Source organism: Rutidosis leptorrhynchoides, unplaced genomic scaffold (genome assembly GCF_046630445.1).
Source record: "Rutidosis leptorrhynchoides isolate AG116_Rl617_1_P2 unplaced genomic scaffold, CSIRO_AGI_Rlap_v1 contig284, whole genome shotgun sequence".
Taxonomy (NCBI): Eukaryota; Viridiplantae; Streptophyta; class Magnoliopsida; order Asterales; family Asteraceae; genus Rutidosis; species Rutidosis leptorrhynchoides.
The window spans coordinates 1-17,372 of NW_027266529.1; the positions used below are offsets into that span (position 1 = coordinate 1).

Consider the following 17,372-nt stretch of genomic DNA (forward strand, 5'->3'; position numbering starts at 1 on the left):
CCAAAGCCGATGCCACACGAAAAAATCCCATGAGGTCCAAGACATCAACAACATCACTTATTTTCACGGAGACCAAGTTCTTACAATTTCTCGCGAGGAGTTCGAGATCTTCAACACTGACATTGGCAAGTTCTGTATTGTAAAGGTTTAATGACTGAAGAACAGTATTGTTTAAAGCAAGCTGATGCAGCCATTCACCATCACTTTCCACAACAGAGCTCTCTTCCAAGGAGAAGGTTTTCAGATGACTGAGGAAAAACAAGATCAAGAAAAAATTAATACATGCAAGTGTAGTGTAAGTTCTTTTTGTCTGAGTTCATTGAACAACTAGTTATTATGGCGCAGATTGAATCAACAATTCCACAGTCAGGGTACTATAAAGAACAAAAGATGGAAGGATTAGCATGCCATAGAACTAATGAGGTATGGAAATAATCGGAGTCTAATTTTGAGCCAAAAAATTTAATCAGAATTAAATTCTTAGATTAAAATCGTTGTATTACAGTCTTTTGTTTAGATCGTCTCACTTTGTTAGCTGAACTAGTACCCTTCAATCATGTGGCATGAATCACTTGGCTTATGAAAACAGAAAACAGTCACTTAAAATGCAACCATGGCCATGAGACTTGTGACAACATCACTTAAAGCCAACCATGGACTGCCCAATTATTTTTATATATTGCAGGTATTATATTCATATATTATATTAGTAATACTTGATTTAACCAAATTCCACAGATGGATAGATATCTAAGACGACATACGATACAAAACTGAGAGGCGTACTAAGTAGTGGGGGTGTATTGAGTGCAAGACTTCCAATATTCCAACTCAAGAGGATAGGTTCAGTCAACTAAAACAAATTCAGCAGTAGCATTCCCACAATACACAAATTCAGGCGGTGGAAAGAAAGAAAATTCCAAATTACGCCAAAAAGTGTCGAGATTGGTAAATAAACTTCCACTAACACAGAATAACCTAAATCCCCCATATTAATAGACATGCAAGATTTAACAATGACAAGTGGATCAAAAGAAGCCATGCATTTGCAATCAAACAAGCGGCTAAACACTGAACATTGCCTAATTGAGCAATAAGGCCATCTGTTGAGAACCCAAAGGAAAAACAAAATCACCTGCAAGATTGAGCAACGTGCAATAGCCCATCTGTTGAGAACCCAGAGCACTTGTCAAGCCTCAAATGCTTCAAAACATTGCCGTGTGTCCTCGCTAACAGTTTAAGATCTTCATCTTTCACAATCATCCTCCTAAAGTGCAAGGACCTCAATGATTTAAACGATTTGGAGATCACGTTGATCCATGGAGTTACGTATCCACCCCAGTCCTCTGGAATCAAATTGAACATAGCAGCTCGCGGCTTCCCTTTGAGCTTCAGGGACTTCAAGTTTGGGAAGCGCTGGCGCAGGCGCTGGGGAGTCGTCGTGTAGCATAAGGCAATTGTTACATGTTTACGAGTAAGCGAATCGAGCTCGTACCAGGTCTTGCAGACTAAGGAGGCAGCGTCACGGTCTTTGGGGTCGCGTATGTAGGGCATCACACAACCAATTGCTGTATCCAAATCCCAAATCATATCTTTGGTGGAGTTGTTTGCTTTATTTAGCTTTGGTGACTTCTCCATCGCAATTCAATTCACTGTTCAATCCAACCCAAATTAGAAAAAACGTCCAACTTCCATAGTCGATAATAATTAAAGACGGAGATAAGGGTTTTGCAGATTTACCTTGAGAATTATCGATCAAGAAACAGAGTCTTGATTGAGCAGCTCAAGACGAAACGTGAAAATCGATCAAATCAAATCGGAAGTTTTCGATTGAAATGGGAATTTATCGGAACAGAAAGCAGTGAAAGATTAAGAAATGGAAAAGAGGAAGATCTGATCTGCGAGAGATCGGGAGACACTGACTGAGTGCATCGGTGTGTTTGTTATCCAACCAAGAACGAGCGAGACGAGAGCCAAAGACTGTTAATGCAGAGAAATGATGATTGACGATTGTGACTTAACGGGATTTCGGTTGCGGAAAGAAAGATGAACGGTAGCGATTAAGGGGAACTTTCTTTGTTTTCTGGTGTGGTGATCGTCTTATAATTTCGCTTTAAAAATTAAGTATAGTGGAACTGGAATCTTAAATTAATAAAATAATAAATAAATTCACAACTTTATTATCTTTCTAATAATTCTAGTATACTCTATAATAAGAATAACTATTTAATTTATTCTAATCACATACTACATTTTCTAATAATTCAAGTATATTTTATATTCCATAATATTTTTTTCAACTTTTTAATTAAATTCTTATTTCTAATCAAAATCTCAATAAATTCTATTTTCTCATTTACATTCTTCATAATTAAAACGGACATATATATAAATACATCTCATACTATTGAAAAGTTCGATTTTATAGTTAGAACTTTTAAAAAAAAAAATTAATGTGAGGTATATTTTGTTTAATGTGAGGTACATATAATAAGATGATTACATATAGTCTCTCTTTATTTTTTGTATTTTAAATATCCAATTAAATAAAGTTTTAAAAAGTGTTCTTATTTTAGTGTTTTTTTTAGTTATATTTATTTTAAATATTTATAAATAAAATTGTAGACTTTAACTGGAATTATAATATAGCAATAAAATAGTATTTCAAATTAAATATAAAATATCATCTATTTTTATACATAATAAATTCATCCAATAGACAGACTTAATGACTAGTTATACATAAATCGTAAACTTTTTCTATAAACTTAATTAACAAATTAAATATATTCTATTAAATCATCAATAAAACATAGTAATGGGTAAGGTAAACGAGCTCAAAACTATCGAACGGTTCAATAAACAAGCGTTTGAGGTTCGTTTAGTTAGCGAGTCAGAGATCAAATATGTTCGTTTAGAAAGGTCATTTAGAAAGCAAATCTCGAGTCTAACCGAACCGTTCTCGAGCATCAGGGTATTTCGGTAATTTATTTTAGACGTAATAATTTATTAATTATTGAATTTTTAAAGAGTGTTTAAAAATGGTGGAATATTTTAACCCCCTAAGGTACGCTTTAATATATGATCACCTCTTCTTAGTTTTAAAATTAATTTAACCCCCTTAATTTTATAAAATAATATATGATTCCCTCTCTGTTAAATTTTCCGTTAATTGACCATTATTTTGACCATTAATTTTAGACAATTACCATTTTGTCTTTAGAATTAACCCATTATTTATCACTTTCCTCTCAAAATAATAATAATTAATAAGATAATAATTATAATTTATAATTGAGTCGTTTGTCTTATCGCAAAGTTCGATGTCCACCTGATTGTAGCCTGAGGGAACTTGTTAAAGCTAAGGGATACTTTCAAAGTGTTCTATAGCTACCAGTTGGGGAGAGCAGTGCTTCGGCTTTTGGTATGATCCGTGGATACAAGGTAAAACTCTAAAAGATTTATTTCTTTCAGTTACTTTTCAGGATGCGGATGTGAAATGAAATGCTTTAGTCAGAGAAGTGAGGAGAGCTAGCACATGAAGATTACCAGAGTCGATTTCAGAAGACATTAGCGTTGCTTGGGACATGGTAAGAAGCATTCCGTGTGATGAGCAAGTGTCGGATAAAATTGTATGGGTAGCTGATCCATGAGGTAAATATAGTATCTCTTTTGGGTTCAATGCCATTAGAAGAAGGAATAATAAGGTAGACTGGTTCTGTTTGGTTTGGAAATCAGGCAATGTGCCCAAACATAGTTTAATTTTATGGCTTACTATCAAAAATCGATTGGCTGTGAGAGAAAATTTGCATAGGTGGGATGTTTGTAAAACAAATCAATGCCCACTACGTCAATCCGGTGTGGAAACTGTAACACATTTATTTTGTACTTGTCCTTTTACTCAACTGGTTCGGGAAGATGCAATGAGTAGGGCCAGAATTTATAGGAAGTCGGTGCTTTGGAGAAGGAAAGTAGGATGGTTCACTAAGAAAGCAGTTGAGCAAATCGGTTTTGGCATGTATACGGTAATAGCATATGGGTTTCAGCTCAAATCAACATTCACTAAACCCAATTCAATTCACTAATTCATGTCTCAATTGTTGTATTATCCTATTCCTATCTATATTAGAATTTACATTAGATATAATCCTTAACTAGTTAGGTATTATAATTGTATTATATAAAGAAGTATCTCGCTATTGAATAAAATACATCATTCTAGCTTAACACTCAATTCTATCATACGGCGGTAGGCTTTCCTTACCATAGTGTATTATATATGGCAGGAGAGAAATAATGTTATTTTTCAAAGAGAGACTTGTAATCATTTTAAAATAATTGATGCTGTCAAAAATTCAGTTAAAATGTCCTTGCTATATAAGAAAAGGGGACGATTTTATGATTGGTTAGATTGTTGGCAATGAGTTTGTTACACTAATTTTTTTTATTAATTTTAAGTTGTATACTTGATTTATAAAACTTCTACCTAATTAATAAAAAAATTAATTATAATTTAATTGATGCTATCGAAAATTCAGTTAAAATGTCCTTGCTATATAAGAAAAGGGGACGATTTTATGATTGGTTAGATTGTTGGCAATAAAATAATGCAGCTTGTTACACTAGAATTTTTTATTAGTTTTAAATTGTATACTTGGTTTATAAAACTTCTACCTAATTAATAAAAAAATTAATTATAATTTATAGTTGAATAATAATTAAAATACATTGATAGTTAATATTATCAAATTATAATTGAATAATAATTATACTTATGACTATAATTTTATATTGAAAGTGAAATTTAATTAATAAACATTTTTAATAAGTTATATTTTTATTGAGCTATAATTCTATGTTAAATTAATGAAAATTGTATAACTCTAAATTTCAATTCATAAATAATAAAGGTCAATGAATTATTATATATATTAAGGTTGCTATATCTAGATTAACTACTTCTTCCGTCTTTCAATGTTTTTTCGATTTTTTAGTTTTCTCAAAAAAAATGATTTTCATATCTAATTTAGATCAAAATATATTATATTTTTTCTTTCAATTTATTCTCTAAGTCAATACGTTAAAAACATATTTTGAGAGAGTAGGGAATGTTAATTAGTGAGATTTGTGAGGCAATTTAAATATAAATTTTTGGATTTTCTCTGTTAATTTCTAGAAACGAGATTATTTACAAACTGATCCCAATTTTCTATTTCTAACGAGTCGTTTATAAATGAACACTCATTAAACGAGTCGAATCGAGTCAATATCAAACTCGGCTCCATTCTCTTTCAACTTTTTCTTTTCCGACTTCAACTCTTTTTATGGCTTTAGACATGGATAAGAGTGTGATTATACCTTATGCAACTAAAATTTTTTCCGACAATTTTGCTATATAAGATATTATCCAATTTAATCAAATATTACTTCCGTCCTAAAATAGATACAAACTTTTACATATAATTTATATTGAAAAATTTATATCTATTTTGGGACGGAGGAAGTATATACAAATAAAATTTTATCATCAAGTAAAATTAAAATTAATAAACTTAATCAAAAAAATTACAATTAATAAATAAAATTTATCCTATATTTTTTTAAATATATATATATATATATATAAAGATAGAATTAATTATCGCTGGATCAGAGTAGATTTTTTTGAAAAAAATTGTTATCTGTCCTTACTCCTTAGCTTTCATATAATAATAATAATTTTATTAGTATTGTTATTTTTTAGAAAAGTTTTCATATTTTGGTAGGCTTATTTAGGGAAAAATATTGTGGCAGACTATAATTTGTGTACATCAAAACGACTATATCATTTAAGACTTCATATTCGAGTTTCCTTACATTATCAAAAATATATTTTATATATATATTCGAGTTTCCTTTTAACACAAACTCCTATATATAATATTAAAAAAATTAAACTCCTATAAATTGTATATGTATTGACCATTAAAAATAATACAACCTCCGTCCCAAAATAGATACAAATTTTTATATGCAAATTGTATTGAAAAATTTACATCTATTTTGGGACGGAAATAGTTATAAATAAATCTATTATATGTATTAACTCTAAACAAAATTGTTGCTCAGTGACAAAAGACCCTATTTGAGTAATTTGTATTTATTCAATTCAAGGTAAACCACTTTTGTTCATTTTATGATTTCTGTTTTCTTATCTTTTATTCTGATATATTATACTTGTACAGCTACCCTAGCCAACACGTACGATCCTATCGATGAAATTCGGAGGATCTGATGGTCTATTGATCATGGTCAGTAAAAAATGCGATCGGAAAGATGCGATGCTGAATTTGCTTATTCTATCGTCGGTGTTCAAGTCTTGGATCAGAATCTTGAATATTTTCCAAAGTCGAGATACAAAGTTATATCTACTCTCGATTTCAATGGAGAAATTTTTAGTCATGAACCTGAATATAACCAATGCTATACTTTTAACATCGGAACCAGTATTTAAATGGAACCTACTTGTATTTGGAAGTTCTCCGTATGATGTCCAAGAGCGACTCGGGTCCAGGAACATCCAGTGGAGTTGTCGTTGTCGGCAGAGCTCGGATTCCTTTACCGACTCGGTCGTGCAAAATGAAACGACGATTCGACTTAGCAAGGCTGGTGGATGGTGCTTGTAGATTCGCTGGACATATCACTGTGTGTATGGAATTGCATCCTAAGCCTGAAATTTGATTTCGAATATGACAATTTCATCTTATTAACAAGTAGGTTTTTCTTTTCTTTTTAAATTCAATCGTTTTTTTATATTTTTTATTCATCGGTTTGGACTACATATTTATCCAAGCAATTTTTAAAAATTAAGAATTGTGTCTACTCAGCTGATAGGCAATTTTTTTGATGAATAATAGGCATTGGTTCAATCGTTAAAAATGGTTCAATCGTTACAGTTTAGTGTCCAATGAACTAAAGTAGCATTATTTTAAGGTTGCAATGAAAATCCTAAATATGGGTTTATCTCTTTAAATAAAAATTTACCACATGGACCATGATACTCAATAATAGTAATTTAGATTACTTAAAAAAAAAAAACTTAACTATTAAACCACGTTCTAATTAGAATAAGGGAAAGTTCTCCCCACAATAACAACCACTTGGCTGGTTAATATGGATTTTCAAGATCACATTGATTTCACTTCATTTAGTGAACATAATAAATGAAATGAAGCTCTAAGTCATATTGTATGTTACAAGAGATACATGAAATTAGATGTTATCGAATGTTACTTCCATACATATATTTTGTGTTCAATAACAGCTACTTCCTTCGTTTCTAATTAATTGCATATTTTTTATGTAAATTGCATAAGAAACGTGATGATTAATTAGGGACGAAAATAGTAGCTTTTTATCAAGATCAATTTAATAATTTGATTCAAGACAAGTTATCTCTCACGTTTGGCACAGAACATGATCTGCGTTTTTGGTTGTTGACAAACCAACGACGACCTATCTGAATGTTGTTTAATTAGTTTTTGTTCCTGAAATTTTTCTTTCTGATAAAACTAAGTCCCGAAAGCAAATGTCTGAAACTGATATTGTCACAAACTCACAATCGGAAATCAAATTTTTCTCTCTCGATATATTCGTTACAACAGATTTAACCAACTCTTTCTTCTTCTTTTTGCTATCACCTGATTCTTCTTGGTGGTGAGATTCCTCATGACAGTAGGAGACACTCTCTTTTGAATATATAGTCAACTGCGTCCTCAACTGTATCAACCACCTGTCCAAAATAGAGATGTGCTCCATTAATGATTTTGTTTAGTGTTTACTAACATAAATATGTTAAAAGTATGGTTATTCAACTTGCCAAATCTGCTGGGAACTCTGGGTGATTATTTTCTTCTCCTCGAAAAACACCGGTTCGTGTCAAGATTGAAAACCAAGGATCCCCTGCCTGGAATACTTTAATGTTAGGACTTTTAATCATCTTAAATCCCTTTGTAATCTAGAGAGAAAGAAAAAAGAAAGTGAAAAAAACTGATCAAAAGACAAATCTAATCTACCTGTTTAGCACCATGGATGTCAACTGCAGGATTATCCCCGATCATATACAGGGTTTTAAAACAATGAGACCCAGGGACATCGTTAGGCTTCAAATTATGAACGCAATGAGATAACAAAATTTCATAAAGAATTTTCTCAGCATTCTTAAATACAAATGGATTTGGCTTCCCATAAATTGTGTATTCCAAAGCATCAGTGTGGATTCTGCAAGAATTGGCAAACATTATGATTTCTAACTTCTTAGTTGATTATGCAGTAGATGAGTATTTCAAATGTCTCGCTCAGATAACCTGGTGGTACATTTTGTGTTAGATACATGAACAACTTCAGAGTTATTTTTAAAATGGACGTTAGAAACCTCGGCTTGGGGTTTTAGAACAAATTGAACGACAAGGACCTGGTTATAGCCTCCTAATGAAACTATTAACAGGAAGTATAGATTTTTTTAAAAAAAAATAGAGTTCAGCGCAAGATGAGTACTGCAAGCTAATCCATGAAGACAGCAAAAATTCTTAACATAAAGATACATAAAAGCAATAAACCTAGTAGATGACAGCCTAAAAATAGGCCAACCTCACCTATTGAAAATGCATTCCAATGCCATTCTGAAAGCTCCGATCCCAAGACGTTTAGATGAGAATGAAGCCTGAAATATTCAGTTAATCTATCAGCAATCATTTCTGTGCCCCCATCATAATTCCAAGACGTCTTTCCATCAATTCTAATGACCCTGAAAATGAAAATGGAGTAATCGCGAGGACCAAATATGATAAGCAACTAATCTAGTACAGACGTACAAAAAGCACTTTTGATATCAAGTGGCATGGCAAATTTCATTAAAAGGGAACTCATTCAAGTTTATTGTAATTGTAGCCCGAAACAAAATTGATTCCCAAATATGGGTCCGTGATTGAAGACCCCAATTGTTTGATTAAAGCTTCATCATTTTTGTTCGAGTCTTTGTAGTAAGAACTATTACAAGTTGCTGATATATTGTGACAACTATGAAGCTTAAGGTGACACCATCAGCGTGTCTTAGCCATTACAAACATTGGCATCAAATAATAAGTGAAAAGTAACACACAACCAAATCCTGTTTTCATAAATGCAAAGAACACACCAAGGTTAGAGTAAGATGAAAATTACAATGTAGTTTAGACTTTACCTGCATCATTATACATGACATGCCCACAAAGATGAATGTGTTTTACATAAGAGGTACCATTTTTTCCTTAAGATGTAACCTTGACCAAGAAAAATAACCAACCTGGTATTCAAGATCATCAGCAGCAAAATACAAGGAAGGCTGAAGTCCGTTTACTTGTCCAGGAAGGCCTCCAGATCTTAAGACGTCACACAGAACCTATTGCAAAACATGAGTTTAATCTTCAATGGTATGACCCAATTTATATATTAAACATGCATTATAAGTTAGTGAAAGAAGGGAAAAAAATTATCTGTTGCCTTTTTATTATCACCATTATTCTTGCACCGCAAAATACTAAGAAATATAGTTATTTCACTACAATCAATCTCTATTGTTGGCATAACTTTGCATTTTTAGTGGAGTCTCATATAAAAGTTTTGTTCATTGAAAAATATTGCAATTTCCTGGAAAGTGAAAATTAATTTTGATTTTTCAATTCATAGTTAACTGAGAAGACAATAAAATACACATAAAATAAGGCATTGACTTCTAAATGTACTTTTGAATCAAATTGTTAACTGTTATTAAATATTTAAGTTAGATAATACCTGAATGTCCCTGCCCCAGTCTACAGGATCACTAGCTACAAATGCTGCCTTAACTCTCTCAGAGAAGACATTATATTTTGGTGTAGAGCTGCTATTTCTACTAACCACATCCTTAGGCATCCATGCTTTGTACTGAGATACAGGATCAATGTCTTTGAAGTAAGAGCTATATTCATCCATGGAGAGAACTCTCCTGCCAATAAAAACAGGTTTACGTAAAAGACATGTTCACGTTACCGGAAAACGAGAATAGTCAGGAAATACTGTCAACGGTATAAATAGCTGAGTCTTACTTGAAACCATATTCAGACATTACTGCTGCAGGTTCCCCTTTTCCAGTGACAATAATGAGTTCATTCTCAAATCTGAAGAAAAATCCCAATAGTTCAGATAGAATCATTCATGAGATGACATTTTAAACAATTCATATTTGTGAGTATGCAATTATGCATGCTTATTTTATCTTCCATGACTTGATTTGTTCCTTCATGAGTGATCTTAGAAGATTCCATATTTTCATGAGCACAAGCACAATGATTCACTAGCACAATGATTCCATATTTCTCTCGTACAACTCAAATCCAACTCTATTTTCTTCAAGCTTCTTCATCGAGCTTAGTCGACATACAAAATCTCAGGCTGGCGCCGTTCCAGGGCTAAAACAGGCTGATGCTTTGTATGTTTACAGCTTGAGGATGATAAGGATTCCTAAAAACTATATTCAGCAATTTCTCACAATAAAGAAAAGGTTGATTTGTTTACATGGTTATTTCCTAAAGTTTATGATTGGCAGGTTAATGCATTGCACAATAGGTATTTGGACAGAAGAATTTAGAACAAGTTGATCAATTAAATGAGCGAAATTGAACAGAAATAATGTGACGAAGCATGTACACAAGTGGCTAGAAATTTACTCTGTCAACAAATTCTTGAAAGGTGAGTGACCTTGTACAACCTGCATTGAAATAATGACATGAAAAGATGATCCTAAGTCTTTCTTACCATTCTATGAGTGAAAAGAGAAAAACATTACCTGCAACGGCAAAATATTTACTTGTAGAAGTTCACTTAACTCTGAAGCTCGTCTGGTTTCTGGGATGCCACCCCCTTTTCAAATGCAATGAAAGTAGTTAATTTCTAGTAAAATAACGAGTTAAAAAGAATATGTTAAAGTTTGCACAACACATTAAACAGCGTAAAATACAGACCAAAATCCTTCTACTTTTATTTCCTACGAAAATACTAGAGTAGCATAGCAGACAACAATGGTCAACACACAGTCTGTCAAATATCTGCTACGTATCTTTCCATTTTATAGCTCACAGAAAGCTGAAGGGTAGCTTCAAGAAACAATTGAAGCTACCCTCCAGCTTAGGAATTATAACGTTATACAGCTCACCGTTCGTTAAGAATAAGAACGGAATTTTCAAAGCACCTGTGAAGAGGCAGAATTACACCACATTATTCATTAGCCATAAAAGGACAATAATAAAAATTATATAAGCTTCTTTTCATAAAATTAACGTTACCAAAGTGGTCGAACAATCTAGCCAAAGCTTGAGGAGAACCACCGACAGGAACACGACCCCGGAGAATGACGCCGTCAATATCGAAGGCAATCCCAAAGGAAGAGCAACAGCGTAGTTTATGTTGCTTTGAAAACAAGAATGGAGTATGAGATATTGTAAACACTGATGAGCTAATTCTCATCCCTCCCGTCACTTCTTCAGCTCCAATGAACAGCTATGACTACGAACAACAGTTTTTGTTTGTTTGTTTGTTTCTTTTCTTTTCCGAGTTTTAAAGTCCCTATATTAAGAAAAAACTCGTTCAGAGATCCCTATATTGCAACAATATGGTCCGGGCTCCCTGTGTTTAGTAAAAACAGGTCTGAGGACCCCATTTAATTTTCCGTCTATTTCTTTTTTTCTGACATGCCCGGCAATTTCATTTCTCCAACACCCTGAGAGCAACCACAACCGTTCATCAAGATAGAGGATAACAGCATTTTTAGTACTTCGAACTGAATTTAAATAACAAGTTGGTATCGATTTTCTAACAAACAGCTATCATTCCATTAATTTTCCTAACAAAAAGAATACCTTTCGTCGAATATTGGATAGGTGTCACATTCTTTCCGTTAACTATGCCTAGTGATCTCACATAAGGGACACATGACATGTTAAAATAATATGACATGTATAAAAGGAAACTGTTAGACAAAGGAAACTTGCTTTCCATAATACTAGAATGGTCCATCGTAAACCCACTAGAAGGGGATCGATTTGCAGGTAAAGAGTTCTGACTCTTGTCTTGTTCACTCTAGTATCCAACAGCAATACTGCGATGGGGACCATGTATGCTACTTGTAATAGGGACCAGATCCAGATTATATAATCAATCAATGAAAATAGATTTGGAGTCCAAAAAGTTAATAGAAGAATGAACGAAAAAAATAAAACTGCTACAAAAATTAATGAAAAAAAAAATCCTAGGAACAACTTATATACAGACTGATTTCTAAGAGTCCATTACATGATTTAAGAATTCCCCTTTTCATTTTGCTACTGAGGAATGGATCCAACAACACGTTGAATAAAATGAAGGTTAAAACAGAGAGAATGCTGGAGGGTACGTATCTACAAGCACTTGAAACTTTCCCGGCCGTTTCGTAGATGTTAGTACTGGAAAATGGATTTGAAGGGATGAAATGTACATTGTTGGGTTGGAGCTTAGTTTTCATAATCTTCATGAATATGAAGCAAAGTTAACGAAAGATCTAGACTTGAAGAGACCACCGAAAAGGAACCTGGTCGAAGACTCCTCGGCTGGCTTGAGCTCTTCTGATCTTCCCTTCACTTTGAGTATTTTCTGACCAATTACCTGCCGGATGGAATCTATCGTCTTTGCATCCACAGGATATCCTGACGCATCTCGAACATAAAATGTATTCACGGCCTTTTCTGCTTTTGTTGTCACTTCAGCTCTAGTCACTGTGAGGCTATTTTCCCGAAAGATGCGAGTCACGGCCGATAACAACCCAACTCTGTCGGTAGTGCACAATTCTAGCTTTAAACCCTGATATAGATGCAAATATACCAGTATATTATTAGAATGAGTCCTACAGCAGGATTTCTTTGACCACTCTAGTACTTTCTTAATTACAAGTCGCCCACCATATTATTTTAATAAGGTGTATCGAATGCACATAAAAGATGTTTAACAACTATCACTATATTAATTCAATTGGTTTGTTAACCAGTGCTATCCGGGAAAAACGTTTTAGCATGCAAGGGCAAATTCTGTTAAAAGCATTATTGGATTTGGACTAACCTCAGATACTCTTCTCTCGATAGCAGCTTCAAGACATTGCATCACCCTTTCTCTCTCTGGATCTGATTTCAATGGTGACCCATCGGTATGTCTGATGTAATATTCCTAAGGTAGAAGGAAAAAAAAACCAATGAAACAAGATTAATCAGACTACAGATATGGAAGTTCAATCACTATATCTAGCAGGAACATTTGGAGATAGAAAGAAAACCTGGTAAGCTTCTGGCCCTTCAGCATCAATATTAGCATGAAAAACCACATATCCCAAGTCCGTTAAAGTGAAAACCGTGTCAAACAAAAGTTTAGGCCTATCTTTACTCCTAATAGTGACCACTGAGTAGTCTTTATCATAACAATTAACAACTTCCACATTAGGCCTTTCCTCGTCAACCACATTACCGTCTTCTGTTCGCTCGTAATCCCTATCTGCAAACATCATCTGGTGAAGCCTTCTCTCAGTGTGGGTGATCTCATGACAGAAGACAGTCTTAGCTCCCCTAGATGAATTCCTTCCCCTCAGCACATTGCTGAGAAGTTTCTTAATCTTGGTTAGCCTCTCAGGATCAGTGATTGAAGAACCGGTTTCCTCATCGGTCACTTGCATTACGGCTGCTGCTCTTGTGTTATGAGTCCACACTTGGGCACTGACCACATTACATTTGAAGTCAGTGAGGATGGCACTCAATTCCGAGAGTAGTCCTGGCCGATCACTTCCAGTTAATTCAATTAGTGTACAGTCCATTGTCGGCTTGAGTCCGACAGATCCCATCGAAGACAGAAAGCATAGTTCCTGCTCAAGGGACTGACGACAGAGACACAATCAGATGGGTTCAAAGAAAATCGCTGCTCCTAGTAGCCTTAAGTCTTTCAAACCGTAAAACAAATAGGACAATGTTGTTAAACTAGTCTAAAAAAAATAACATACTAACTAGAACAATTCACTTCCGTTTTTAAGCTCACCTTTTCAATATAATCTATTACGTCATCAGTGAGTTTGTTGCCATCTTGATCAGTAACATTAAAAACTGGCATTTGAATGAAAAACATATCAGTCATATTTCTATTTCAGAAAAGCATCAACCACATCTTCAAATAAGATCTTACCATCCATGAACCAACCACCATCAGATGATATGTAGGCTTTTCTAATGATAAGATTCAGATCTGTAAGGAATTGTACGACCTCGAGAAGGATTCCTTGTCTGTTAACACTGCCTACCTGCAATAACTAGCAAAAAATGTAATAATAAGCATCAAAATGAAAGGTTCTTCTTCTCTACCAAAGCCAAAATGTGATGATGTGCACTGTACCTTTATAATAGTTGCATTCTGGGAAGAGTTATTATCAATCACAATGCTGGAAAAAAGGATCATTTCAGTTCTCAAATCACTTCAGATAAAACTATTGTTAATTACTACTCCATATGATGACAAATATTAGTGAAAATTACCTGGGTGGGTTCATTCGCCTGATGAGTTTCTCATATTCATCATCCATGCCATGTGAAAAGCTCATGTTGACTTCTACCCAAATAAGAAAGCAAGTCAGCATAATTAAACCAATCAAACAAAGAACAAACGAATGACAGTGACATAGAATTATTACAGCAACCAATCCCAAAGCAGATAGACACAGAAAGAGTGAGACCATAGATACCAAGTTAACTAACTGGTGATTGAAAAGTAAGGCAGATTCTTCAGCCATACAGAAAAAGATTCAGAGCACGAAAACCAGAGCAAAACCCAAAACCTTGACTAACTCATTATTTAGAATCCACAAGAATACTGGAAAAACTAAAAACTCAATTAAGAAAAACATAAACTTGCATCAATCACCACCTACCCATCATTTTTCTTTCCCTTCTTCTGTGGTTTTGCTTTGTGTTTTGTGTATAAATCAAAATCAGAGCTGTGTTATATTAATATAGCCTCCTACAATCTCTCTCCCATTACAGAAACAAAATATTTTATTATGCTTTTCATCTAAATATATTTTATATAGTATGCTATAACAAAAAAAAATCATAACAGCACAATCTAAGTGACTAATTTAAAAAAATAAAAAATCTAAATGACTAAATGTGGCACGTGGCGGTTTTTTTATTTTTTGACTATATTAAAATAATCTTCTTGATATTTCATCCCGATAATCATTAGGTCCTCATATCCCAATTCTATGTTAGTTTACTTATTATTATTATTATTATTTCTTTTATTATTTATGTAATGTTTTAGATAAAAAAATAAACCCTTCTTTTTTTATCTTAACCATGGATATTCTAACACAAAAAAAAACCATGGATATTCATTCTATATTAAGAGAGGCTACGAATCAAAGAGAATGTGGTAATCATTTTTACCAATTATTTTTAAAATTAATTAGTGTAACAATCCGTGGGACACACGAGTTATTTTTATTATTGATATCTTTTAATTTGTATGATACAAAATTTATAATTAAAACTACAATACTTACTTATTATTCAAAAAAATCTATTATATTATTCTTCATACTAAGTATCGTAGCACATTTGCCAACAATTAACATAACAACGTGATTTTTTTTATTTGAAATTAACAACGTGATTTTAGGGAATTACAAATATGCAATAAGATCATTTTGAATCGTATATTTGATCAGCAATCAAGAATTTTAGGTTGTTAAATAATATATGACGATAAATTTAAGATATATATATATATATATATTATGATAGGCATCATAATCTTGTTCATTAATTAAAATTTGACGATTTTTTGGATAATTCAAGAATGCTAGAGAACCAACCCGTGGAAGGACGTACAACTATATTTTATAATTGATCATATTATATATTCGCCCGTCCTATATCCTTTATAAAATCCCAACTGTCACCCATGTTATAATTTGAAATTTATATATGCGTTTTTATTAGGATACTCTGATCCTCACCCATAAATGCCCTTAAAAATTGATCGATTAAGCATAAAAAAAAAAGGATAGTCAATCATATGTCATTTTGGATATAATTTCTCGTCCAATTTTAAATTTTGTAAGGGCATTTTATCGTTAACATAATTAATTAATCTTAACATTAATGAAATTGATATGATAGGATATTTTATCGCTAACATAATTAATTAATCTTAATATTAGTGAAACTGATATGATGACCCGTGAGACCCGCAAGTATAAAGTTGCTTACTATATATAAGATAACCATCATAATTTCCTTTTTTATTTTTTTATAATACAATAACCTCACCCAAAGTCCGCTCCCCAGAAGTCGAACACATGATCTCATATGTTATCTTTGTTCGATTTTATAATTTTTTCATTTTAGTCCTTAAACCTTTTTAATATTTATTCCAATCATTCTTCTCCATATATATATTTAATATAAATTAAAAATAAAAATTGGAATTTAACGTTCATATCGTTCCTCGTCGCACATCCCATCGCAGATTCCTACGTAGGAATCGATTTTTACTACGTAGGAATCGATTTTTACTACCTTAATGAATATGTCATGAAATAAATATCAAATTCAAATTACCCATAACTAATTAATCTTGACATTAGAGAACTTAGCTCATTGCAACCCAAATGTAAACTCGGTAACTGAAAATTATAATTTTAGAGAACTATAATACATAGATAATTAGTTTGTAACGAAAAGTGTGATGCCTTAAATTAAAAAATATTTCTTACACAGATTATAAATTGGAAATATATTTTCTCTTAGAAAAAAGACACTTAAAAGGTATATGTAAATTAGAGATATCTTTCCTAACACAATTGATTCTTCATTCTTATAAATTAAACTAACGCATGACTCAAAACTACATGATAATAAGAATGAATGTTGAGTGATTCAAAAAGTACAATTAAATTACATATATAACTACCTTAGTAATGTTACAAATATGGTACTCTAGTTTTTCATTTCTTATTCTCGTTCTAAATTCATTTTACTATTTATTAAATTTTATTTAGTGATTTAATTTCAAAATAAATGGAATATTATTATAAGTTTATTGTTATCGCACACAAATGTTTTTGTCAAAATTTATAGTTATTATGTTATAAAATTATGAGAATTAAATTTTATGAGAAAAAAATTGAGCATGTTCATTCCTAATGGTAAGCTTCTTTTTTTTTTTTTCTTACATGATCATAATTAATATATTATGATTAAAAAATAAAAAATTAATATATTTAATAATATATTTTTTTCTTATATTCTCTC

General features: G+C 32.4%; 3 protein-coding genes across 3 annotated transcripts; all 3 read right to left on the reverse strand.

The window, feature by feature from the left end:
- Positions 1-84: 84 nt before the first annotated feature.
- LOC139882562 (coronatine-insensitive protein 1-like) lies at positions 85-1,638 on the reverse strand (the record flags this gene model as incomplete). Its single annotated transcript, XM_071866856.1, has 2 exons — positions 1,136-1,638; positions 85-248 (listed from the first exon to the last, which is right to left on the reverse strand). Coding segments are annotated over exons 1-2 (667 nt in total), but the record flags the coding sequence as incomplete, so codon positions are not given.
- A 6,067-nt stretch (positions 1,639-7,705) lies between these two features.
- Positions 7,706-11,991, reverse strand: LOC139882563 (mitochondrial hydrolase YKR070W-like). Its single transcript, XM_071866857.1, has 13 exons — positions 11,913-11,991; positions 11,637-11,773; positions 11,340-11,553; positions 11,210-11,245; positions 10,844-10,917; positions 10,725-10,765; positions 10,104-10,175; positions 9,811-10,003; positions 9,323-9,418; positions 8,634-8,701; positions 8,055-8,259; positions 7,859-7,945; positions 7,706-7,771 (listed from the first exon to the last, which is right to left on the reverse strand). Exons 1-13 carry the CDS (start codon positions 11,989-11,991, stop codon positions 7,706-7,708), a joined length of 1,368 nt encoding a protein of 455 aa, XP_071722958.1.
- A 567-nt stretch (positions 11,992-12,558) lies between these two features.
- LOC139882560 (ACT domain-containing protein ACR4-like) lies at positions 12,559-14,665 on the reverse strand. The gene is made up of 7 exons (XM_071866855.1): positions 14,595-14,665; positions 14,455-14,500; positions 14,248-14,362; positions 14,104-14,168; positions 13,355-13,945; positions 13,144-13,248; positions 12,559-12,888 (listed from the first exon to the last, which is right to left on the reverse strand). Exons 1-7 carry the CDS (start codon positions 14,657-14,659, stop codon positions 12,559-12,561), a joined length of 1,317 nt encoding a protein of 438 aa, XP_071722956.1. The 5' UTR covers positions 14,660-14,665.
- Between the last annotated feature and the right edge of the window lie 2,707 nt (positions 14,666-17,372).